General features: G+C 49.0%; 1 protein-coding gene across 1 annotated transcript; it reads right to left on the reverse strand.

The window, feature by feature from the left end:
• Window positions 1–5,964: 5,964 nt before the first annotated feature.
• On the reverse strand, window positions 5,965–25,964 carry LOC137633925 (elongator complex protein 2-like). Its single transcript, XM_068366161.1, has 4 exons — window positions 25,864–25,964; window positions 8,147–8,274; window positions 6,902–7,123; window positions 5,965–6,182 (listed from the first exon to the last, which is right to left on the reverse strand). Exons 2-4 carry the CDS (start codon window positions 8,247–8,249, stop codon window positions 6,016–6,018), a joined length of 492 nt encoding a protein of 163 aa, XP_068222262.1. The 5' UTR covers window positions 8,250–8,274; window positions 25,864–25,964; the 3' UTR covers window positions 5,965–6,015.
• Between the last annotated feature and the right edge of the window lie 1,054 nt (window positions 25,965–27,018).

Below are 27,018 nucleotides of genomic sequence, written 5' to 3' on the forward strand. Positions count from 1 at the left end.
CCGAAAACAGCATCAAATCTGGGGGAAGGACGAGAAGATCCACTCCCTTTCGAAGGTTGTCGTCGGTCAGCCACCACTGCAGGTCCGTCCGTTCCGCAGGTCCTATTGGGACCAGGAAGTCCGGGGAATCGATGCCTTGATTCCACCGGGACTTGAGCCGCCACTGCAGGGATCCAACCTGAGGCGGCCGGTGGGAACTAGACGGGCCAAGGAGGCTAGGTGACCTAAAAGACGTAACCACGATTGGGCTGCAAGGTCTTCTCGACTGAGAAAAGGCTTTGCAACCCTCCTCAGCCTTGTTATCCTGTCGTCTGATGGAAAGGCTCTGTGGAGATCGGTGTCTAATATCAAGCCTAGATATACCAGTCGTTGTGTTGGGAGCAGAGAGGACTTCGAGATTTACCATGATCCCTAGATCTTGGCAAATTCCCAGTAGCCTGTCTCGGTGTCAAAGAAGGGTCGACTCCGAGTCAGCCAGGATCAGCCAGTCGTCTAGATAACGAAGGAGACGGATGCCGTTCCTGTGCGCCCACGAAGATATCAGTGTGAACACTCTGGAGAACACCTGAGGTGCTGTGGAGAGACCGAAACACAGCACCTTGAACTGGTAGATCTTGTTGTCTAGGCTGAAACGTAGGAACTTCCTGGAAGACGGATGGATTGGGATCTGGAAGTACGCGTCCTTCAGATCCAGTGTGCACATTAAGTCTTGCAGTCTCACTGCAAGTCTGACCGTGTCTGCTGTCTCCATGCTAAACGAAGTTTGCTTGACAAACTTGTTCAGGGCTGAGAGGTCGATGACGGGTCTCCAGCCTCCAGACGCCTTCTTTACAGGAAAGAGTCTACTGAAGAAGCCTGGGGAGCCGTCCACGACCTCCTGGAGAGCATCCTTCTTGAGCATGGTCTCGACTTCTGCCCGAAAGGCTAGCCCCTTTACCGATCCCATGGTAAGGGAGCTCAATGACACTGGATTCGCTGTCAGGGGAGGTTGAGATGAAATGAACGGGACACGATATCCTTGTCCGACCACAGAGGTCGTCCAGGAATCGGCCCCGAGTTGCTGCCAACTGAGCACGCAACTTTGTAGGCATCCCCCCACAGGTGGACACGCAGGGGGATTGCCAATCCTAGCGCTTGCGGCCTCGGCCGCTCCTTCTAGGATTTTTGCCTCCCCTGGAGGACTTTGCGCTCCTCTTGTCTTTGACAGGAAAGGGCTGCGGTTTAGACACCTTGGTCTTAGCTGCCAGAGCCTGCTTCGGTGTCCTGTGAGGCTGTTGTTGTTGTTGTTGAGGAGCAGGAGGCTTGTAGGGCCAAGATGTAAGGGCCTTCTGGACGAGCGAATCTTGACTCGTCTTCCTCCACCTCTCAGCTGTCCGTTCTACGTCCTTGGGCTCAAACAGGCTTCCTCCAAGGATGGAGGAATGTCTGAGCTTGCTGACATCCATAGCGGGGACCTTCAGGTGGAACCTCTCGGTCACTGTATCACGGCACTTGAGAATCGAGTTAGCCCACAGGTTAGTGACCTGGTGAGCTAAAAACTCGATCGAGCGCGTTCCCGAGAGGAGGAAGGTCTCCAGGGCCTTCCTATTGCTCTCCTTGGACAAGTCCTCAGAGTGCAACAGGATGCCCAGAGACCCTAGCCAGACATCCAGCCACGAAGTGGCCTGCATGGCACACTTTGCGACCTTCTCCTGGCTCAGGACCTCCGACGCCGTGAATGTCACCTGCCGGGCGTTGAGTTTCTCTACAGAGCGACCCCTGGAGAGCTCTTCCACGGAGTGGTGGAGGGGAAGAGCTAAACAAGGCTCCTCCATGATCTTGAAGTACCTCCTCTGCTGCACGCGAGGAGGTGGGAGGAGCTTGTTCCCGGCAGAAGAACGGCTGGAGGAGGCGAGCTCAGAAAGCTGGCCCTCGACCTTGTCCCTGGCGCTCTTCACCCCCTGGGACCAGGGAAGGGCTGCACTTGTCTTGGGGGGCTTCTGAATGCCATAAACCTGGTCCGGGACCGTATCCTTGCCTTCGCGAGGGGCGTCTCGGGATCCTTGAAACTATTGAGTTGCCTCATTAGTCCAAGGACCTGCCAGAAGGCGTGCTCCGATTCGCGCTGCTCTCCTCCTTGTGGACTGGCAGCTAAGTCTCCAGTCCCCATTGGCTCTTCATGGGGGGACACGCGGACGTTCTCCCGGGGAAGGGCTGGCTCTGGGTGAAACCTCGACGATGATTTGGGTAACATCTTGGAGTCCTTGGGCTCCCTCCTGGGAGGGATACAGGACTCCAGCAAAGTGGTCTGGAAGGTCCCTCCTACGCGAGACGTTTCTCTTCCTGAGGTGGGGTTCCTCCCATTGGTGCCGTGGGAGAGTGTCTCACCTCACTGGATTCTCCCGAGGATGGGAAAGGTTCGTCCACAGGAGGAGAAAACGTCTGCGAGGGGGAAGGGGCCTTCCCGACGGACCTCTTGGGAGTCAGCTTAATCCTGGGAGAAGTCACCGCGAAATCCACTCCTCTCCTTCCCTTCAGTGAGGGCGAGGGAGCCTTTGGTTTCAGTCCCAGATCTGCGAGGGCTAGCTTCATAGCCTGCATCTCTTGGGAGCCAGCTTAACCCTGGGAGAAGTCACCACGAAATCCACTCCTCTCCTTCTCTTCAGTGGGGGCGAGGGAGCCTTTAGTTTCAGTCACAGATCTGCGAGGGCTGGCTTCATAGCCTGCAGCACCGCTTTCATCAGAGACCCGAACCAAGGCTGGCGGCTGACTGACGCAGTGTCAGCGACCCCCCCTGGAGGGAAGGGGATCGGTTGGTCCTTCGGAGTGGATACTACAGGGCCTGCCTGAAAAGAAGAAAGGGAAGAAGAATGTTGTCCGAACCTCTCCGATGACTCTTCCTGCTCCTGGGCGCGTGCTCAGCGCTTCCGCGATGGTGATCGCGAGGACGATCTGGAAGTACACGGCCACGGTACCTCGCAAGGCTGGGCGCGCTGCGGAACCCGGCGGGAATCACGCTGGGGGTCGCGTGATGGTAGGATCGCTGGTTCGCGCTGCATTCGCGCGGTGGCAGAATTACCGGGGTCGCGCGTGGGTGCTGGGTCGCGCGCATGCGACCGTTGGTGCGCGGGCGCGTGGAGATGAGGGCGCGGGGGCGCTGTTGACTTGGCGCGCTGGTGAGTGGGCGCGCATTCGAAGGTGTGCGTGAATGCACAGGTGAGCGCGAGTGCCTGGGTGATCGCTGGCGATCAGGAGAATGATGGCGCGTAGGTGAATGATGGAGCCTAGGAGAGATCAAGCTCGTTGGCGAGTGATGGCGTGTTGGCGAACGATGGCGCGTTGGCGAGCGACGGCGCGTTGGTGATCGATGACGAGTGGAACGCGTGGGTGACCGACCGCGCACAGGTAAGTTGGCTCGTGGGTGAATCGGAGCCCTGTGGCGATCATACGCGTGGGCGCGTTGGTGAGCATTCGCGCGCAGACGAAGGATCGCGCGGGCGCGTAGGGGAACGCTGGCGCGTAGGAGATCGCTGACGCGTAGGATGGCGCGCCGCGGCTGAAGGTCTCGAAGGTGAAGTCTCGTGGGCGGGCTCAGGAGCTGGCTCGTGGGCGCGTATGCACTTAAGTGCGCGCTGGAGACTGGAGCGCAGGCGGTAGTCGACGCGTAGGGGAACGCTGGCGAGGCTAAGGAACAATGTCCTTGCCTGTGCCCAGATCCCAAGATCATGGGCGCGCGGGCGAACGTTGGCGCGCTGGGCGCGTATCAGGAACTGGGCGGGCCGTAGAGCGCTGATGCGCCGGAGGTTGACGGCGCTCAGGAGACTGTTGACGCGCAGGACGCGCAGCAGGGGCTGAAGTGCGCATGCGCGCAGGTGAGCGCTAGCGAGCAGGAGAAAGCTGGCGAGCAGGAGAGGGCTGACGAGCAGGAGAGCGCTGGCGAACAGGGGCGCGTTGAAGATCAGGAGAACGCTGGAGATCAGGAGAGCGCTGGCGAGGAGAGTCAGGAGACTCTACGGCAGGAGAGCGCTGGCGCGGAGAGTCAGGAGACTCTACGGCAGGAGAGCGCTGGCGAGCAGGAGCGCGCTGACGAGCAGATGGGCGCTGGCCATCAGGAGAGCGGAGGCGCTTGCGCGCTACTGGAGGCCGCACAGGTGAAACCTGGCGCGGAAGGGCCTCACCCACATCGTGAGAGGCCCTTCTGCCCCAAAGGGACAGGTGCTTGCGTAGGCAAGGAAGATCTGGCAGGCGCAGGAGATCGCGAACGATCAGCAGAGAGGTCCAGAGGAGTTACTGCTACGGTCTGTTCCTGATGAGAAGAGTCCTTCACAGGGGACGACGAGGATGATGACCCGAAAAGGAGGCGCCTCTTGACTCCCTTGTAAGGAGAAGGAAGGCCTCGGCGACAAAGAGGAGGGCGAGCCTTACGGAGAAGACGACCTCGTGGCAGGGTATCAGCATCGTCGGTCCTCCGAAGAGGAGTCTCTGTTAGTGCACTCCCCCAAGGGGGAGCAACACTCGCAGGAGAGACTGTTGGACCCAGCTTCCCCCTTGAAGGATTTTCGGAGGGGGAACCTGGGTCTTCAACAACACCAACAGTAGCAGCAGGGGTTTGACCCGACCCGTCGGACGCCTCTGTCACAACAACGTCGTCAATAGCCAGGGGATCTACCTCTGGTATTACCGGCAACTGTTAGACAGCTGCCCCCAATCGGATCAGATCAAACAGGGCTTCCTTGAATGGTGAGCCCTTAAGCCCCAAGGAAGCCCAAAGCTGGAAAAGATCATCATTAGACACAGTTTGGTCGTAATCTACAAAATCAATAATATCCTCCCCCGGAGGAGGAGGGGGAGCTGCCTCGGTATGGGAAGCAACGCCCTCTCCCACACACCGAGTTCGGGAAACAAAAGAAGGGCCTACGCTACCACTCGGCGGCCTCTCACGAGAGACCGAACGAGTGGGAGCTTCGGAGGAGGCTCGGGCAATGGAAAAAGAGTCCTTGGAGCCTTCCTTCCCCTGGAGGGAAGAACGGTCTCTCTTAGAACTCTTCTTACGCCGCCGCGCAAACCTCTCCCACTGGGAGGTAGTCCACTCCCGACATTCCATACACAGATTATCACTACTACACCGTTGACCTCGACACTGCGGGCAAAGGGTGTGAGGGTCTGTCTCGATCGCCGACATAAAAGTTCCACGGGGGCGATCGTGAAGTCCAGGGCATTTCCGCATGGTGGAAAGCAAAGGTAGAGGCCAACTTCAAACAAACACACACTGGAAGAAAAAGCAAACAAATTAAGGCTGCCAATATGCGAGGACGGGACAGAAACGTCTGTACATCGTCCGAGCCAAAAGTGAAGTGAAGTGAAGCAGCTCACCGGTGTGTGGAGGGGGAGGGTTAGCTAGCTCACCCTCCCCTACCCCCGTGCTAACTAGCGCGGGAGTAGTTTAACCCTCGTTAAAATCTAATGGCTCGTCATTTCAGCTACGCCGAAAGTAAACCCTATTTAAATAGCGTGGTTTGTATTTTGGTTACGGAACAAATATACATAAACATAAAGAATGTTTATATATATATTACAAGTATAGGAAAAAGTAAGTAAAACAAAAACCAAAGCATTAATGGCTGTCAAAGAGGCGAGGGTGAAAGCGGACACATCCGGCTACCACTCGAGCCGATAGTAAAGTGAGCTCAGCACACAGGTGTGTGTGTGTGTGTGTGGGGGGGGGGGGGGGTTTAGCAAGCTACCCTCCCCTACCCCCGCTAACTAGCGATGGGGTTAGTAAACCCTCGTTAAAATTCTAATGGTTCGTCATTTCAGCTACGCCGAAAGTAATACCCATATTAAATAGTGTGGTTTGTATTTCAGTTACGGAACAAAAGTATATTATCATGACCACTTGGATCCTATCAACACAGAACACCAAATGATCCACTACTCACCTTTGATCATTGGACCAGCCCAAGGCACTTCTGATCTCAAGCCTTTTCATGACCAGCTAAGATAGTATCGAGCAACACAGATATCGTCACGTCCTTGTCACCGGAGGAGCGGTTTGACTCGGAACAGGACACTGCGCAGCCTCAGAACTTTGTCTTCCCTGTCTTCCGCATCCTTCACGTCGTCTCCTTTCTCCAGCACCGAGACTTTCCAGACACGAACGGAGGAGTCCTTCGAACCGCTGGCAAGCAATAATCCGCCATTATCTGAAACGTAATCATATTTATGCTCAAAATGCATTCTCAAAACAAGTAAAAAGAGCTACCTGAATATTTCCAACATTTCATTCAAGTCTAGGGACCAACCTTCCCCTTTTTCCTATGTTGACCTTTTGTATAATCTACTGTCTATATATAACAACAATCATAACTAGAATAGTGATCTTGCTGTGGTTCACCTTCAAAATTCAATGGGTTCATCCAAAGCATAATAATACCTATCAGAGGTTCAAAGTTGGTGGAAATCAAGCAAGACGTTTCAACATAATCTTGCTAACAGACAACAAACAAACGTATAAATAAATAAATTAATAAATGCTGGTCATTTTATAAACTCATTGGCAGAGGTAATGAATTCATAATCTAACAATGATTTTTCATTCCCTGAATATTTAGTTTTTGCATTAAATATTCTCTTTACTCAATTCAATAGGCATGGTAGCCACTTTACACAGTCTGAAGTATTTTCTGCCTCAATTCCCATCTGGTTTAGATTACATTTCCTTCACTTCATTATTATGTTTGGCAATTCCTACTGGTCTCTCGTCACACTACGTCAGACTCATTCTTTGATCTTCCTTCATTGCAGCTCCAAACCATCCCCATTTCTTTCCTTCCTCTGGACATCTCACCCCTCTGTAACATACAATATAAAAGGTAAACAATACAAGGTCCTAAATCAAGTAAATAAGATCTCGGAAACTAACCTTCTTGCATAATGTCCAGCGAAGTCACCCAGTCTTCATGACCGTTAAGAACCGCTTCTGGAAAATAGTCGCATAAACTCTCGCGTGTGAATACGTGTATTCGGCTGTCGTGATCGCCACACAGAAGCAGCGGATGCTTGGCCTCTTCAACCTTCACTGGGAGGAGGCTCGTGATAAACGTGCGTCTCGGGAGGCGGAATGTCTTCCTGCCTTCTCTTTCACCTGAAGAAGTGCATTGAATTAACAAAAGGCAAAATACGTACTATCAACTAAAACATTAAAAACAAGTAAAATGAGCACTCAGAGAGCACAGACCTCGATTCCCTCTATCACACCATCTCGATCTTCACTAGATCTCTATTTACATGTTCCCATCCTGGATCTGCAGGTCCGGAATAATATAATATCAGAACCATAACATAGCGATTGCTAGACGTTACGAAGGCTTAATGCTTAAAAGTTTCTACCGAGTATACTGTACTGTGCTTTACTCGAGTAATAAGCAAGAATTTCCAATTTGGTCCAATCTCGCAATAGTTAAGAATCCTTTAGAAAAAAAGTCTTGGATCTGGATGGTGAATACGATCACAGGGTAAATATAGTACCTTCTAAGTTATCCCATTTCTAACATGTCTTGAAAATGTCATCAAATTCATCCATAACTTTTTTGAGTAAGCCTGCTTACATCAGATTTCAGGAGTAAAATACAGTGAAACAAATACATCCAATGACATTACAAAATTCTCACTCAACTGCCCCATAAGGATTTGTTTACAAACAGCTATAATGGAAAAGCCCAAAGTGGAATGGATAAAAAGTGAAAGGAAAAGGACAACATAGCTGAGAACGGCATTCATGACCTTAGATGTCAGGATGCCAGAAAACTCTCATTCAATCAATCAATCAATCCATCATAGCTGAGAACTGTATGGATGAAGTTCTCAGCTAAACTTGTACTCTATGCAATACTCCCTTTGGCGATGCGAGAAATTCTGACGGCTGAAAAACCTCAGTTACAAATATAACAAATGCCTCAACCCCATAACACATTGGACCGATATTTCATTTATTGAATACAGTCGCTGTTGGCTTCTCAGATGCAGCAGGGATCTGGTCTTTTGATACGATACATCACAGGTCCTGGTTTTAAACACGTACATAATTATAAAACATACAGTATACCTGTAATGAGATTTTCATGGAATTAGGAGCCTTGATTGTATAACTCTAATTTCACAACAGTACCTGTTACAGGGCAAACGATCCAACAGGCGGCCATGGCAGTAACGGCCATCACGATGATAAGCTTCTCCTTCCCGTCTTCCTGGATGACCAATCCATCGGACATGACTACTGTACACCTTCGCTGTGTTCTGGAAATGAGAAACAAAAAAATCAATTTAGTATTAATGAATTTCTATTGATATTGTCATCAGTCAGGTCTCCTTCTTTTGCCACTTTCACCAACACTCCTAACTCCCATTCATCAGGTTTTGCCTCTTCATGCCACATTCTACTCAAGTACCACATGTGGATGAGGTCATGATGAGGGGCAGATAGATGGAGAGGGTTTGGGCATGCTCTTTGCACTCCACAAGAGAGATTATAGTTCACCAAACGTTCAGCTGGGCTACACGAGGCACTAGAAGAGTTGAAACAACCCAGGTCTACATGGCTGAGCACTATGAAGCGTGAAGCAGATGATGATGAATGGAGAAGTACAGTATTGAATTAAAAGCTCAAGATAGAGACGACTGGCGAAATCTAACTGAGGCCCTTTGCATTAACAGGTGTAGGAGGTGATGATGACAAATATTACTACGAAACTTTTCAATCAAAACAAATCACACAAAACTCTACAATTGTCCCAAGAACGACACCGAAACATCCCATTGTGGAAGAACCCCCGACTGGGTCTGCTGATATATTCATTCTCTTTCATCATTCAGTCCAGGCACAGACGACTATCTACACTCAAACGTGTGGTTATGGGCGAGTAGAGACAAGGAAGTGCTAATAGACGAGTGATTATGTACGTTAATAGGGATGTCTGTGCATCTAAATGGAAGAAATTATTGCTGTACTCGTCTATTACAACAACTTTTTAAGAATAAACTGTTGTATTACTAAGATGTCAAATTTATTCTGGAACTTTCTGCAATTAAAAATGACAAAATGTTATTTTGATAATAAAATAAATTTTTGAATATACTTACCCGGTGATTATAATAGCTGCAGCTCTGCTGCTCGACAGAAAACTCTACGGAAAAAATCCGCCAGCAATCGCTATGCAGGTAGGGGGTGTACTTCAACAGCGCCATCTGTCGTCCAAGTACCCAGTACTCATTGTAAACAAAGAACTCAATTTTCTCCTCGGTCCACTGCGTCTCTATTGGGGAGGAAGGGAGGGTCCTTTAATTTATAATCACCGGGTAAGTATATTCAAAAATTTATTTTATTATCAAAATAACATTTTTCAATATTTAACTTAGCCGGTGATTATAATAGCTGATTCACACCCAGGGGGGTGGGTAGAGACCAGCAATAAATGTTTACATTATTATGAGCTAAGGATTTTTTATTTCATTTTAAAAGTTATCAAAATAACAAAAATAAAATAAATAGGTACCTGGTAAGGAAGTCGACTTGAACAATTACTCTGCCTTTTTAAGTACGTCTTCCTTACGGAGCCTCGCGATCCTCTTAGGATGCTGAGCGACCCCTAGGATCTGAAGTATGAAGGGTTGCAACCCATACCACAGGACATCATCAAAACCTCTAATCTAGGCGCTTCTCAAGAAAAGAATTTGACCACCCGCCAAATCAACCAGGATGCGAAAGGCTTCTTAGCCTTCCGGACAACCCAAAAACAACAATAAAAAACATTTCAAGAGAAAGATTAAAAAGGTTATGGAATTAGGGGATTGTAGTGGTTGAGCCCTCACCCACTACTGCACTCGCTGCTACGAATGGTCCCAGAGTGTAGCAGTTCTCGTAAAGAGACTGGACATCCTTAAGATAAAAAGACGCGAACACTGACTTGCTTCTCCAATAGGTTGCGTCCATTATACTTCGCAGAAATCTATTTTGTTTAAAGGCCACTGAAGTTGCGACAGCTCTAACTTCATGTGTCCTTACCTTCAGCAAAGCTTGGTCTTCTTCACTCAGATGTGAATGAGCTTCTCGTATTAACAGTCTGATAAAATAGGATAAAGCATTCTTTGACATAGGCAAAGATGGTTTCTTAACTGAACACCATAAAGCTTCTGACTGTCCTCGTAAAGGTTTAGTTCGTCTTAAATAGAACTTAAGAGCTCTCACAGGGCATAAGACTCTTTCTAGTTCATTTCCAACCATATTTGATAGGCTTGGAATATCGAACGATTTCGGCCAAGGACGAGAAGGTAGCTCGTTTTTGGCTAGAAAACCAAGTTGTAGAGAACATGTAGCCGTTTCAGATGAAAATCCGATGTTCCTGCTGAAGGCGTGAATCTCACTGACTCTTTTAGCTGTGGCTAAGCAAACCAGGAAAAGAGTCTTTAAAGTGAGATCTTTAAAGGAGGCTGATTGTAGCGGCTCGAACCTTTCTGACATGAGGAATCTTAGTACCACGTCTAAATTCCAACCAGGTGTAGCCAAACGACGCTCCTTCGTGGTCTCAAAAGACTTAAGGAGGTCCTGTAGATCTTTGTTGTTGGAAAGATCTAAGCCTCTGTGACGGAAGACTGATGCCAACATGCTTCTGTAACCCTTGATAGTGGGAGCTGAAAGAGATCGTTCTTTCCTCAGGTATAAAAGGAAGTCAGCTATTTGAGTTACAGAGGTACTGGTCGAGGATACCGATACTGACTTGCACCAGTTTCGGAAGACTTCCCACTTCGATTGGTAGACTCTAAGGGTGGATGTCCTCCTTGCTCTAGCAATCGCCCTGGCTGCCTCCTTCGAAAAGCCTATAGCTCTCGAGAGTCTTTCAATAGTCTGAAGGCAGTCAGACGAAGAGCGTGGAGGCCTTGGTGTACTTTCTTTACGTGTGGCTGACGTAGAAGGTCCACCCTTAGAGGAAGCGTTCTGGGAACGTCCACTAGCCATCGAAGTACCTCGGTGAACCATTCTCTCGCGGGCCAGAGGGGAGCAACTAACGTCAACCTTGTCCCTTCGTGAGAGGCGAACTTCTGCAGTACCTTGTTGACAATCTTGAACGGGGGGAATGCATATAGGTCTAGATGTGACCAATCTAGGAGAAAGGCATCTATATGAACTGCTGCTGGGTCCGGGATTGGTGATCAATATATTGGGAGCCTCTTGGTCATCGAGGTTGCGAAGAGATCTATGGTTGGCTGGCCCCATGTGGCCCAAAGTCTCTTGCACACATCCTTGTGTAGGGTCCATTCTGTTGGAATGATTTGTCCCTTTCGACTGAGGCAATCTGCCATGGCATTCAAGCTGCCTTGGATGAACCTCGTTACTAGCGAAATGTTTAGACCTTTTGACCAGGTGAGGAGGTCCCTTGCGATCTCGTACAACGTCATAGAGTGGGTCCCTCCTTGCTTGGAGATGTACGCCAAAGCCGTGGTGTTGTCCGAGTTCACCTCCACCACTTTGCCTTGAAGGAGAGACTTGAAGCTTTTCAAGGCCAGATGAACTGCCAGTAGCTCCTTGCAGTTGATATGCATTGTCCTTTGACTCGAGTTCCAAGTTCCCGAGCATTCCCGACCGTCTAATGTCGCGCCCCAGCCTGTGTCCGATGCGTCCGAGAAGAGAACGTGGTTGGGAGTCTGAACAGCCAGGGGCAGACCCTCTCTGAGGCTGATACTGTCCTTCCACCAAGTCAGGCAAGACTTCATCTTCTCGGAAATGGGGATCGAGACCGCTTCTAGCGTCTTGTCCTTTTTCCAGTAAACAGCTAGGTGATATTGAAGAGGACGGAGGTGTAGTCTTCCTAACGATACGAACTGTTCCAGGGATGATAGTGTCCCTATCAGACTCATCCACTGCCTGACTGAACACCGTTCCTTCTTCAGCATGTTCTGGATGCATAACTGGGCTTGGCTCGTTCTGGGGGCCGACGGAAAAGCCCGAAAAGCTAGACTGTGAATCTCCATCCCTAAATACACAATAGTTTGGGATGGGACCACTTGAGACTTTTCCATATTGACAAGGAGACCCAATTCCTTGGTCAGATCTAGAGTCCACTTTAGATCCTTCAGACAGCGACGACTGGAAGAAGCTCTTAGAAGCCAGTCGTCCAAATAGAGGGAGGCTCGGATGTCCGCTAAATGAAGGAATTTGGCTACATTCCTCATCAGCCTCGTAAACACAAGAGGAGCTGTGCTTAGGCCAAAGCACAGGGCTTGAAACTGGTAGACAACCTTTTCGTAAACAAATCTCAGAAAAGGTTGGGAGTCTGGGTGGATGGGGACGTGGAAGTATGCGTCCCTTAGGTCTAAAGAGACCATCCAGTCTTCCCTTCTGACCGCTGCTAGAACGGACTTTGTGGTCTCCATGGAGAACGTCTGCTTTGTGACAAAGACATTCAGCGCACTGACGTCTAGCACCGGCCTCCACCCTCCTGTCTTCTTTGCCACTAAGAAGAGACGGTTGTAGAAGCCCGGGGTTTGATGGTCCAGGACTTTGACTGCCGCTCCCTTTTCTAGTAAGAGAGACACCTCCTGTTTCAATGCTCGTCTCGTCTTCCTCTCTGTACCTGGGAGAGAGATCGATGGGAGACATTGCTAGAGGGGGTTTTCGTACAAACGGGATCTTGTACCCCTCTCTGAGCAACTTCACAGATTGTGCATCTGCGCCTCTCTTCTCCCAGGTCTGCCAGAAGTTCTTGAGTCTGGCTCCCACTGCTGTCTGAAGAAGCTGGCAGTCAGACTCTGCCTTTAAAGGACTTGGTTCCTTTCTTCTTTCCACGTCTCCCTTCGGCACGAGCACCTCCTCTGCTGGAGGCTCTGCCACGAAAGGGCGGAATAAATCGGGACGCTGGAGTGTCCATCCTTGGTCTAGCTGACAAGGTAGGCAAAGGGGTGGCTTTGCGAGCAGAGGACGCAACCAGGTCATGAGTGTCCTTCTGTATCAAAGAAGCAGCAATCTCCTTAATCAAGTCCTCTGGAAAGAGGCACTTAGAAAGAGGAGCAAACAGAAGTTCGGATCTTTGACAAGGTGTCACTCCAGCTGACAGGAAAGAGCAAAGGTTCTCACGCTTCTTGAGGACTCCGGATATGAACGATGCAGCAAGCTCATTAGACCCGTCACGTATGGCCTTGTCCATGCAGGACATGATGAGCAAGTAAGTTTCCTTCTCTGTCGGAGAGATCTTCCTGCTTAAAGCTCCCAGACACCAGTCTAAAAAGTTGAAGACCTCAAAGGCTCTAAATAACCCTTTCAAAAGGTGGTCTAGGTCCGAAGATGACCAACATATTTTCGAGCGTCTCATGGCTAGCCTGCGGGGAGAGTCTACAAGACTTGAGAAGTCGCCCTGGGCAGAGGCAGGAACTCCCAAGCCGAGAACTTCTCCCGTGGCATACCAGACGCTCGATTTAGAAGAGAGTTTAGCAGGGGGAAACATAAAGGCTGTCTTCCCTAGACTCTTTTTGGACTGCATCCATTCTCCTATCACTCGTAAAGCTCTCTTGGACGAGCGTGCGAGGACGAGTCCAGTAAAGGCAGGCGAGGATGACGGCATACCTAATACAAACTCTGACGGAGGAGAGCGCGGAGCCACAGACACAAACTGGTCCGGAAACATCTCTTTGAACAGAGCTAGAACTTTTCTAAAGTCCAAAGAGGGTTGCGTGGACTTAGGCTCGTCAAGATCCGAATGTGGTTCATCAACGTGAGCGGCACCATCATCATCCGAAAGTCCATCATCCGAGTATTGAGGAGGAAGCGGCAATGGAGTAGGTAACGGCTGGTTAGCCGAGTCCGGTCGCACGGGTGCACGCGTGACTGAACCGGACGCAACGTCATGGAACTGTTGCCCAGTCTTTGAGCTGGCAACAACCATAGCAGCGCGGGGACGCACAGCGTTTACTCCAGACTGTCTAGCCTGATGCGGGTGAGCAGTGGCAACCACACTGGGTTGCGGAGGTTGACGCACCGCGTCAAAACAAAACAACTCTGACTGTTGTTGTGTCTCGCGAACGTCAACGGAAGGCTCCGTGCGTCGCTGAACGTCAACATGCGGCTGGCAGGGTACACTGGAACGCATGGGTGGCGGAACTCTCTCAACTGGAGTGCGCAAGAAGGTTGCCTCAGCGTCCACAGGACGTACAACCGAGTGTGTGGTTGGTTGTAGGCAAGAGGCTGGTGCAGCAGCAACCTTCTCCGCACGAAAGTCCTGCATCAGAGACGTTAATTGTGACTGCATGTTCTGCAGCAAAGACCACTTGGGGTCTGCAGGAGCAGGTGCGGCGACAGACGGTGTAACTGTCTGCGGCGGTACCGCTTTGCCTCTCTTAGGAGGTGAGCAGTCATCGGAAGACTGCAGCGAGTCCGAACTGACCCAGTGGCTACAACTGGGCCGTTGGACTTGCGCGGAAGGGACCGACTTGCGCTTAAGCGGTCGTGAGACCTTGGTCCATGGTTTCTTGCGAGAAACCTCTTCCGCAGACGAGGAATAAATGGGCTCTCTCGTCTTTGTGTGGGTGGGGCGATCTTGGTTAGATACGCCCGAAACCACGGAGGGAACGTCTGTTCGCTGATTAAAGCCTCTCGAACCCATTGGTCGTACGACATTGCTTCTCCCCTGGACTTGGGAGCTTGCAAGAGGTCCCGGACTAGGAGGACGACAGGCACGAACAGACGAACCCTCAAGCGCAACACTATCCACAACACTATCACTCACTTTATCACTTCCCACTGCACTTTTACACTTCAGCTCCTTGACGTCCGCCATGAGCTGGTTACGGTCACTAGCCAGGGACTCAACTCTCTCACCCAGAGCTTGGATGGCACGCATCATATCAGCCATCGAAGGTTCCTGAGTGCCAGAAGGGGGATTAGGAGCAACCACTACAGGGGAAGGAATAGGTTGTGGGGCATGAGGAGAGGAAAAATCAACAGAACGAGATGAACTTCTCCTGACTCTATCTCTCTCTAGCCTACGTGTATATTTTTGGAATTCGATAAAATCGAATTCCGAAAGCCCAACGCATTCCTCACATCGATCTTCCAATTGACAGGTTTTATCCCGACAATTGGAACAAACGGTGTGAGGATCGATAGAGGCCTTCGGAAGACGCCTTGAACAGTCCCTAGCATTACACTTCCTGAATTTTGGGACTTGAGAAGGGTCAGCCATTTTGAATTGGTCAAAGGGGAATTCAAAAACTATCCAAAGTCATCAACAAATAATCCGATATCAAAAAAAGAATGCAAGGATTTATTGAAGAGAAAGCCTGCACAGCGAAAGCTCAAAACTAGAAAAGTGTACCTCACCAAATAGTTGTGAAAACAAATCCAGTTAGCAACAGCGAATTAGTAGGTCTTGCCGGTAGCACGACAGAGAGAAAATTGAGTTCTTTGTTTACAATGAGTACTGGGTACTTGGACGACAGATGGCCCTGTTGAAGTACACCCCCTACCTGCATAGCGATCGCTGGCGGATTTTTTCCGTAGAGTTTTCTGTCGAGCAGCAGAGCTGCAGCTATTATAATCACCGGCTAAGTTAAATATTGAAAATTCGTAGATATTTTGTATTTTTCCTAACTATACCAACCTTAGCTATTTAATAGGGGTTATTACTTTCGGCGTAGCTGAAATGACGAGCCATTAGAATTTTAACGAGGGTTTACTACCCCACCACTAGTTAGCGGGGGGTAGGGAGGGTAGCCTGCTAACCCCCCCCCCCCCCCCCTCACACACACCTGTGCTTGAGCTCACTTTGCTTGGAGGTAGGACTTCCCGGGGGATAGGGCTGGCGGGCAAGTTTGATTAAAGAGCTAAGGTTTGTATAGTTAGGAAAAATACAAATTATCTACGAATTTGTCATTTGTTCTGTAACTGACATACAAACCACGCTATTTAATATGGGTGACTCACCCATTAGGAAGGGTGGAAAGTCCCTGCCAGTACTGGCTTTTGGCTTTGCCCGGGGACTCAATATTTGAGTGTGTTCGCACTCAGCAATAAGGAGTCCCTGCATCTCGCTAGACCCTTGCTACGCAAGGACTGCGGCCTACGCAATGTATGTGAAGGTATAATAAAGTGTGACTCATCCTAGGAAGTTGACCTGTAGTCTTTTAGAAGGAAACTTTAGGCTAGGACTCTCCCAATACCACCTCGTCAGGGTATGGGGACGTGACAGTATTATCTTAATACTAGGAACACAAGGAAGCATGGTTTACCTGCAGTGGTTTGAGGTCAGCTGTGCAGAGAACCCAGGATGCTGCTTTCTCCAATGGAGGAGAGGATGAAGAAAAGAATAAGGGCCAGACATACCTTTTCATTCATGCAGACTAAAACCAGGTAACAATGCCCTCAACCTTCTGCTACCTGTCCATTAAGGAGCCTGATTTAGACCAGCTGTTGTGCAGCCACCACAGGGCTGATAGAGAACGTATCAAGTCTCCTGTGAGTCACGTCTTGCAGGTAGTGGGATGTGAATGTTGTTTGACGTTTCCACACCCCAGCTTGAAGAACCTGCGTCACTGAAAAATTTCTTTTGAAAGCCAGGGACGTAGCTATGCCCCTGACATCATGTGCTCTGGGGCGACGTGATGGAGGAGGGTCTGGATTCAAGGCCAGGTCAATGACCCTATGAATCCATGCAGAGATGGTATTCTTGGTGACCCTCCTCTTAGTCCTTCCTGTGCTGACGAATAGAGCTGGCACATGAGGACGGGCTGCAGCTGTTCTTTTGAGGTACAGCCTCAAGCTCCTTACTGGGCATAGTAAGAGATGGTCTGGGTCATCTGTTATAGAACGAAGACTAGAAATCCTGAAGGAGTCGAATCGAGGATCCACCACTCCCGGATTCTGAGTCTTAGCAATAAACTCAGGGACAAAGCTGAACGTTACTTTCCCCCATCCCCTTGAATGGGCGATGTCATATGAGAGACCATGAAGTTCGCCGACTCGCTTGGCCGAGGCCAAAGCTAGCAGGAATACCGTCTTCCAGGTTAGGTGGCGATCTGATGCCTGGCGCAATGGTTCATAGGGAGGTCTCTTAAGAGACCTGAGAACTCGAACCACGTTCCATGGGGGAGGTCTCACTTCCGACTGAGGGCAGGTAAGTTCATAACTACGTATGAGTAGAGAAAGTTCTAGCGATGAAGAAATGTCCATTCCTTTCAGCCTGAAGACTAGACTTAAGGTTGAGCGATAGCCTTTCACTGCCGAGACTGAAAGGCGCATTTCTTCCCGCATATACACGAGGAACTCCGCTATTGTTGGAATAGTGGCATCGAGTGGAGAGATACCCCTTCCACGACACCAACCACAGAAGACTTTCCACTTTGCCTGGTAGACTGCTGCCGAAGATTTTCGCAGGTGTCCAGACATCCTGACAGCAACTTGTTGCGAAAATCCTCTCTCAGAGAGGAGATGCTGGATAGTCTCCAAGCGTGAAGTCGTAGTGAACCTACGGCTTTGTGGAAGATGTTGGCATGTGGTTGTTTGAGTAGATTGTGTTGTGGAGGGAGTTCTCTTGGTAACTCCGTTAGGAGTTGCAGAAGGTCCGGGAACCATTCTGCGTGATGCCATAGCGGAGCTATAAGGGTCATTGAAAGATTGACCGATGTTCTGGTCTTGTTGGGTACCCTCCTCATCAGAGAGAGCGGGGGAAAGGCGTAAACGTCGATGTTGTCCCACCGTTGTTGGAAAGCATCTTGCCAGAGAGCCTTGGGGTTTGAGACTGGGGAGCAGTACAGCAGGAGCCTGAAGTTCATGGCCGTTGCGAAAAGATCCACAGTCGGAGAACCCCCCAAAGTCAGAACTTTGTTGGCTACTAGATGATCCAAAGACCACTCGGTACTCACCATCTGAGACGCTCTGCTCAGGTTGTCGGCGAGCACATTCCTTTTGCCCGGAATGAAGCGTGCCGATAGTGGTATCGAGAGGACTTCGGCCCATCTCAGTGTCTCTACTGCTGGATGGGATAGTTGCTGCGAAAAAGTACCTCCTTGTTTGTTGATGTAGGCCACTACTGTGGTGTTGTCGCTCATCACCACCACAGAGTGACTTGCCAGGTACTGTTGGAACTGTTGAAGGGCCAGAAAGACAGTCTTCATCTCTAGGAGATTTATATGGAGGTAATTTTCTGACTTTGACCTGAGGCCTGAGGTCGTGTGGTGCAGCACGTGGGGCCCCACCCATTTTTTTTGAAGCGTCCGAAAACAGCATCAAATCCGGGGGGAGGACGAGAAGATCCATCCTTTTCGTAGGTTCTCGCCTGCCACCCACCACTGGAGATCCGTCAGTTCCGCAGGTCCCATGGGGATCTGGATGTCCGGGGAATCGTACCCTTGATTCCACTGGGACTTGAGTCGCCACTGGAGGGATCTCATCCTGAGGCAACCGTTGGGAACTAGACGAGCCAGCGATGAGAGGTGACCGAGGAGACGTAACCACAATTGGGCTGGAAGTTCTTCTCGTCTGAGAAAAGGCCTTGAGACCTTCCTCAGCCTTGCTATCCTGTCGTCTGATGGGAAGGCATTGTGGAGATTGGTGTCTATAACCATGCCTTGGTATACCAGTCTTTGAGTGGGAAGCAGTGAGGACTTCTCGAGATTTACCATGATCCCCAGATCTTGGCAAAGTCTCGGAAGTTTGTCTCGGTGTTGAAGAAGGGATGACACCGAGTCTGCTAGGATTAACCAGTCGTCCAGATAACGCAGAAGACGGATGCCAATCCTGTGTGCCCAAGATGATATTAGGGTGAACACTCTGGTGAAGAGTTGAGGTGCTGTGGAGAGACCAAGCACAGCACCTTGAACTGGTACCTTCTGTTGTCTAGGTTGAGTCTTAAGTACTTCCTTGAAGACGGATGGACTGGGATCTGGAAGTACGCGTCCTTTAGGTCCAGTGTGCACATGAAGTCTTGCGGTCTTACTGCTAGTCGGACCGTCTCCGCCGTCTCCATGCTGAACGGAGTTTGTTTGTCAAACTTGTTCAGAGCTGAGAGGTCGATGACTGGTCTCCAGCCTCCAGACGCCTTCTTTACAAGAAAGAGTCGACTGAAGAAGCCTGGAGATTCGCCGAGGACCTCTTGGAGAGCGCCCTTCTTCAACAGGGTCTGGACTTCTGCCCGACGGGCTTGCCCCCTTGCCGATCCCATGGCAAGGGAGCTCAATGCCACTGGATTCGTTGTCAGGGGAGGTAGAGATGTTATGAACAGGCGACGCGATATCCTAGACTGATCACAGAGATTGTCCAGGAATCGGCCCCGAGTTGCTTCCACCTGTTTGAGCAACTTTGTAGGCATCCCCCACTGATGGACAAGCAGGTGGACTGCCTATCCTAGTGTTTGCGGCCTCGGCTGCTCCATCTAGGATTCTTGCCTCCCCTGGAGGACTTTTTGTCTTTCCTTCCTTTGACAGGAAAGGGCTTAGACACCATGGTCTTCGCTGCTGTCGTCGTTTTAGCGGTCTTGACTGGACGGGACTGCTGTGGTGCTGGAGGCTTATAGGGCTTAGATGTTAAAGCCCTATGAAGGAGGGAGTCTTGATGAGACTTCCTCCACCTCTCAGTGGCCTGTTCCACATCCTTAGGCTCAAACCAGATGGATCCCTCTAGAGAGGAATGCCTGAGCCTATTGATCTCGGTGATAGGGACCTTCTGATGAAATCTCTCAGCTACTGCATCCCGACGTTTCAGAATGGTATTTGCCCACAAGTTCGAGACTTGGTGGGCCAGAAACTCGATCTTGCGAGTACCTGAGAGAAGAAAGGTCTCCATAGCTTTCCTGGTACGTTCTTTGGAGAAATCCTCAGAACGTATCAGGATACCTAAGGTCCCCAACCAGATGTCGAGCCACGAAGTGGCTTGCATAGCACACTTCGCAACTTTCTCCTGGTTGCCGAGAATGAGACCTGCCGGTTGGAGAGTCTCTCAAGAGGGACTCCCCTGGTAAGCTCTTCCAGCGAGTGGTGGAGGGGAAGAGCTAAACAAGGCTCCTTAAGGATCACGAAGTACGTCCTCTGCTGTACGCGAGGAGGTGGAAGGAGCTTGTTGGTGGCACTGGAACGGTTGGAGGAGGACATCTCGGAGAGCTGTAGAGAGATCTTGTCCCTGGTACTCTTAACCCCCGGAGACCAGGGCAGTGCTGCACTGGTCTTGGAGGGTTTCTTAGTACCAAAGACACGGTCCAAGACGGTGTCCTTGCCCTCTCGAGGAGGGATCTCTGGGTCAGAAAACCCGTTGAGAGCCCTCATCAGAGTCAGAACTTGCCAAAATGCATGTTCTGACTCTTGCTGGTCTCCTCCTGATGTAGGACTTGCACCGAAGTCTCCTGTCCCCAAAGGCTCTTCTTGGGGAAAGTCGCGGATGTTCTCCGAGTGGCTAGCTGGCTCCATCCTAGTCCTAGTAGAGGACTTCGGTAATGTTTTAGAGTCCTTAGATTCCTTCCTGGGAAGGATGTAGGACTCCAACATTGACGAGGATGGCATGTTCCTTTCAGTCCCCCCGTGAGAAGACATCTCGACGCGAGGAGAGGTTTCCCTCATTGGTGCGATGGGGGAAAGTCTCTCCATGCGTGATTCCCGAGGACGGGAAATCTTCGTCCGAAGGGGAAAGAGAGACCGTCTGGGGGAAAGAAGGAACCTGCCTCGAAGGCTTGCGTGGAGTCAGTTTTGCCCTTGGAGAAGTTACCGCGTCCCGGAGCTCCTCTTTTTTTCTTCAAAGGGGTAGAAGCAGCAAAGGATCTGTGCCCTAATTCAGAGAAGACAGGCTTGAACGCCTGCATTACGCCTCTGATTAGTGCACCGAACCAGGGCTGTTGGCTTACAGACGCGCTGTCAGACATACCCCTTGAAGGGACAGGAATTGAAGGATCCCTGGGAGGAATTCTCATCATTGGTAGGTTTGCCTGAAAAGGCTTTGGGATCCTGGACCCCTCTAGATGTTTCTCTTCTCCCACAATGTGCGCTGGTATGCGCTTGCAGGGAGGGGAATGAGGCGATGGCGACCTTGCCGTTGGTAGTTCAGCAGTCTCGCGTGCGGGAGGATATTAACGCTCGCGCAAGGGAGAGTAATGGTGCTCGCGCAAGGGAGAATACCAGGAGTCGCGCGCGGGAGACTACGGGCGTGCGCGTGGGAGACTGATGGCGCACAGGATCGTGTGCAGGAGACTGTGGGCGGACAGAAGTGCGTGCGGGTGACTGTGGGTGCACAGAAGCGTGTGCGGGAGACTGTTGGCGCGCGTGCGGGAGACTGTTGGCGCGCACGCGCGCGCAGAATCAAGGCGTTGAGTGCGCGGGCGAGAGTTTGCGCGTGCCTGTACCAGTCGTAAGGCGCGCACGCAGGAGAAAGATCCCTACCACGCGGCCGCGCAGTTGAAGTCTGTGCTGATCGTGGGCGCGCGTCAGAATGTGGGCGCAAATCTGTAGGAGAGGATGGGGAAGTGCGCGCGCACGTATCCTCGCGGATGCATGCGGGCGATGGAGAGTGCTGGCGCGATGGCGAGAGCTGGAACGTGGAAGAAGTCACTCTAGTTAACTTCCCAGTAGCGCCCAAATCGTGGGTGCGCAGGAGAAATAACTGCTGGCGCGTGGGAGAGCGCTGGTGTGCAGGAGAGCGCTGGCGCGTGGGAGAGCGCTGGTGCGCGAGAGATCGCTGGCGAGTAGGAGAGCACTGGCGCGTGGGAGAGCGCTGGCGTGCAGGAGGTTGACAGCGCGCAGGTGAGGGTTGGCGCGTATGCTTAGGCTCAGGCAAGGCCTGGTGCGCAGGAGAACGTGGGTGCATATGTGCAAGAGTGCGTGCATAGCGCGGAGAAGAGCTGGGCTCCTGTTGGAACATATGTGCGTGTTGGCGCATACGCCCTTGATGCCCTGTGTTAGGGTTTGTTGACGGGGCCTGACGAGCTACTATAGCGTGCTCCTCAGGTTTCGTTTTAGCATACTCCGATGAAACCTTGCTAGGTTTGTATAAAAACGGTGACGGCAGGTCTGTCGGGTGGAAGGTCGACGTGTCCTTTACAAGGGCGACCTTCCACCGAAGGAGATCGCGAACGATCTGCAGAAAGGTCCAGGACCAATGCAGGAACAGTGATCGGTGGTCGATGTCGAGGCTCCTCTGCGGGGGACTGCATCGAAGATGTTGAACCGAAGAGGCGCCTCCTCACTGCAGGTGAAGGAAGGCCTCTCTGGCGAAGAGGAAGGCGAGCATTGCGACGAATGTGCCCTCTGGGAGCCGTAGGGGCAGCAAGCTGACCTTCTGCAGTCCTCCGAAGAGGAGTCTCTGTAAGTGAACTCCCCCAGGGGAAGAAACACTGGCAGGAGAGACTGTTGGACTTAGTTTCTCCCTCGATGGTTGAACAGGAACGGGAGAAACTAAGCCGTCAGCTACCATACGGTTTGAAGAGGCAAGGGTGATGGGTGATACCGCATTGGATACCTCTGACACCACAACGTCGACAAGAGACAGAGGATCAACCTCTGTCGGTGACGGCGATTGCTTGACAGTGGCACCCAATCGGATGTAGTCAAGTAAAACCTCCTTGGAGGGAGAACCATCAAGCCCCAAAGCTGAAAAAGGGGGATTAGTGACATATCCTCCCGTGGGTAGAGGTGGAGCTGCTTTGCTAGGGGAAGCAACGTCATCTCTCAAGCCCCGAGTTTGGTAAACAGTACATCGGTCTACGCTACCACTCGATGGTCTCTCGAAAGAGACCGATCGAGTGGGAGCTTCGGAGGAGGTTTGGGCAACGGAAGAAGAGGCCTAGGGTTTTTCTCCTTTCAAAGAAACCTTCGAAGGAGAAATATCCCGTTTGGACTTCTTCCGTCGTCGCGAAAACCTCTCCATCTGGGAGGTAGACCACTCCCTACACTCACTACACCTGTTATTGCTATCACACCGTTGGCCCCTACAGGAAGGCCAAAGGGCGTGAGGATCGGTCTCGACCGCCGACATGAATGTTCCACAGGGGCGGTCGGGAAACCCAGGGCAGGTGCGCATATTCGCAGAGGCCAACTTCACACACAAAACTAGAAAAGAAAAAGCAAAAAAGTATTAAATGGCTGCCAAATGACGGCGAGGATGAAAGCGGACATGTCCGACTACCATCTGAGCCGAGAGCAAAGTGAGTTCAAGCACAGGTGTGTGAGAGGGGGGGTGGCAAGCTACCCTCCCCTACCCCCGCTAACTAGCGGTGTGGGTAGTAAACCCTCGTTAAAAATTAATGGCTCGTCATTTCAGCTACGCCAAAGGTAATACCCCTATTAAATAGCGTGGTTTGTATTCCAGTTATGGAACAAATCTAGATTAGGAATAAGAAATTCTGTCCAACAAATTAAGATGAGAATCAGCAGCTAAACACCAGACAGGAGAACAATACTCAAAACAAGGTAGAATGAAAGAATTAAAACACTTCTTCAGAATAGACTGATCACCGAAAATATTGTAAGACTTTCTCAATAAGCCAATTTTTTGTGCAATTGAAGAAGACACAGACCTAATGTGATTCTCAAAAGTAAATTTGCTGTCGAGAATCCCACCTAAAATTTTAAAAGTCATACAAATTTAAAGAAACATTATCAATACTGAGATCCGGATGTTGAGGAGCCACCGTCCCTGACCTACTTACAATCATACTTGAGTTTCATTATGATTCAACTTCATACCCCATAATTTGCAACATGCACTAATTTTAGCTAAATCTCTATTAACTCTTGGTTAAGTTTGTAGTTGGTTGAGACACGTCCTGTACAGTTGTATTCAACAATTCTGTAATAATCATCATGAAATGTTAGGTAGGGTAAAGGTCATTATAATGTATCGGTCGCTGTAGCCACGGCATTGCTTCCTGGCCGACTAGAATAACACCCGTTGGGCGGCGCTCGGTTCGCCTATCAGCTGGTGGCACAAATTGAAAATTTAGTGATGTTTGGACATATGTTTTTCCTAAGATCAACAATCTACATTCTTATTCCCTTGTTAAGATTGTAATTAGTTCGTTGGGACACGTCCTGAAAGTATACCGAACACTAATCTGTTATGTATACAGTACAGCCAAAGGTTAGGGTAGGCAACATCTAATTAGGATGTTTAAGAGGATTAAGCCAGTGTCATTAAGCCGACCCGAACTAACCTTTCTTTTCCGTGCGCTTGTAGGCCTGCTTTTATTGGCCGCGTGATTTAAAAAATTTAACCGGCCCCCCGTGACCCAAGATTGACCTGACCGAGGTCAACCTTTCCAACGCTAACATCCGTGATGGACAGACGCATGACCTATACTCTGGTTTTTCTTTGAGCGATGTGGTTGTATCTATTACTCATATCGATCAGCTTGGTGCTTTGGGGACAATCATGTATAACTGGAGATGCAGGAACCGCAATTGTCGTACAAAATTCACATAAAGGTAATCCCGAGTGTGGTTAAGATATAATTTTGAGTGCTGCCCATCGTTTTATTGTGTGGAAGAGAGATTTATTTGAGATTCACTTTACCATAATATAACCATTTATATTTTATTTTGTTTTAGTTTGCGACCTGGAGGGGGTTCTGGGAGCTTGCCCCCCGCTAGGGGTTATAACCTGGGAACTATTAGGTTAGGTTAGGAGGGTTTGTGAGGTTCTGTAGCCTTTTACAAATGCCGGCTAGGGGTTGTGACCTGGGAACTACTAGGTTAGGTTAGGTGGCTTTTTATAAATCTGGCTAGGGGTTGTGACCTGGGAAGGCTGTCCGGGGGCTTGCCCCGCCTAGGGGTTGTAACCTGGGAACTATTCGGTTAGGTCAGGTGGGTTGGTTAGGTCAGGTGGGTTTGTTAGGTCAGGTGGGTTTGTTAGGTTCAGTGGCCTTTTACAAATTTCACAAGGGTTAAATAATCCCGTTTAGTCCTATTTAACCACACCCAAACCGCAAGGTTCCCACCTGTGTCCTTTGAGTGTTCCTAGTACAGTATGTAGAACGTTGGGACAAACGAGTGAAATTTCAGTTATTTGATATCGTATGAAATGCAAAGCACAAAATTAATGTTTTCTCGGTGTTCCAACACATTTCTTGTTGGCTATCCTCGCATGTTTCCGACATTCATGCGCAAAGTGGTCCTACTATGTAGATTGTTGAAACAAGCATTTACAAAACTAGTGAATTCATTGATATCTCATTCGGTTATGATTCCAGTGGGGGTTTATGTATGATAGTGGCCACCTGTATGTATTATTATGTCTGACTTAGAATATAGCAGTGTAAGGGGGGTCACAGGGGGCATTAGCCCCCCCCCCCCCCCCCCCCCCCCCCGTTAGGTAAGTAAGTAAGGACACAGCTTGTAGGTTAGGTTAGGGGGGGGGAAGTTTAGGATAGTTGATGTACATTTTTAATGAACGAATGAGGAACTGGCCACTGATATACAAAAGCTCCTCATTCGGTTATAATTCCAGTGAAAAAACAGGCAATTTTTTACGTTTTACTCTATTTTCTAGTTAACCTAACCCTCTCCCAACAAACTACGAAGGCACAAAAACACGACACACTTCCGTAACAAAACCGTCATTCCAAATATTGGATTGAATCTACCAACTCAAACCTAAGTTTTGAAACACCAGGCAACGCCCCTAACCTACGATTTTACCGGCCAAACAGTGCCGAGATAAAGACCAAAAACCCTGGTTGTATATAAAATATGAATGAAAATGAAAAAATAATCAATAAAATAAGAAATAAAATGAATTAGATGCATAAATATGGTACGTGACATCGTCAAAAACACCCCCAAACCATACGCTGACATATCCCGGTTTATCGGTTAAATAACATAATTTCCGGCTAAATAATGGCACAATAAACCAGATATAACACTTACTGTCTTCTGTTTTTTGCAATCTGAAATAGACATCTTTATTTACACTTCAAAATATGAAAAAAAAATTTGACGGCGGGAGAACTTAGGACTCTTCGGACGACTATAGACGATTGAATCTTGAAGTATAATGGATAGAAAGTGTCACTTTAAAGGTGATTGAACCCTGTAAAGTGACACTTTTGATCCCTTATACTTCCAGATTCAGTCGTCTATACATATAAACAAACGCGGCAGTTGCTTCTTCTTCTTCCTAGTTCTTCAATGACGTCATTACCAGTTGCTAGGATAAATATAGACTTGTTAAATTATCTAAATACATTCGTGTTATGTTGTTATGAATATATATCATATTCTCAATAGAACTAAAAATTAAATCATTTAGATGTTTTTAAGCATCTTATGATGTTTTTAAGCCATGAAATGACATAATTGTTCTGTTGTTACGAAAGTCACGCATTTCATAAGTTGCTAATATACATATTGTAGTTATATACACTAAAACCAGTTTTGAAACATATATCATATTCTCAATATACATAAATATCTTACAATTTCGTAGTTTTTATCCAATTTATAACGATTTTAATACATAAAACGACTCAATTCTGTGTTGTTAGTTACGAGAAAATTGTTATAATTGGTTCTGAAATAAGGGTATTATTACTCAGGCATTATTGCGTGATCAGTTCAAGAGACATTGGAATTTATATTGATCACTTACCAGTTCTTTTGTGGGATTTAGAATTAAAGTCAAAAGTCTTATATAAAGAAATAATGTTGTATTTTAATTTTGGACGATAAGACAAATTAAAACATGCACATGTATGTAGGCCTATGTATATATATATATATATATATATATATATATATATATATATATATATATATATATATATATATATATATATATATATATATATATATATATATATAGATAGATAGATAGATAGATAGATAGATAGATAGGCTAATCATCATCATCAGCCGTTACTAATCCACTGCAGAACAAAGGCCTCAGACATGTCCTGCCAACATATAGGGCCTACACACATTTTCTTAGTTCGCCAATCCATCGTCTTCTCCCCCTGTTTCTTTTGCAATCAATAGGGACCCATTCAGTTATTCTTAATGTCCATCTATTGTCTGTCCTTCTTA

The sequence above is a fragment of the Palaemon carinicauda genome, chromosome 43 (assembly GCF_036898095.1).
Source record: "Palaemon carinicauda isolate YSFRI2023 chromosome 43, ASM3689809v2, whole genome shotgun sequence".
NCBI lineage: Eukaryota > Metazoa > Arthropoda > Malacostraca > Decapoda > Palaemonidae > Palaemon > Palaemon carinicauda.

Coding starts and splice junctions, on each gene's coding strand:
- LOC137633925 (XM_068366161.1), bottom strand. CDS start 8,249: ATGTCCGATGGATTGGTCATCCAGGAAGACGGGAAGGAGAAGCTTATC. Junction 7,124..8,146: donor GATCGTTTGCCCTGTAACAG/GTACTGTTGTGA, acceptor GCACTTCTTCAG/GTGAAAGAGAAGGCAGGAAG. Junction 6,183..6,901: donor GCTGGACATTATGCAAGAAG/GTTAGTTTCCGA, acceptor ATTACGTTTCAG/ATAATGGCGGATTATTGCTT.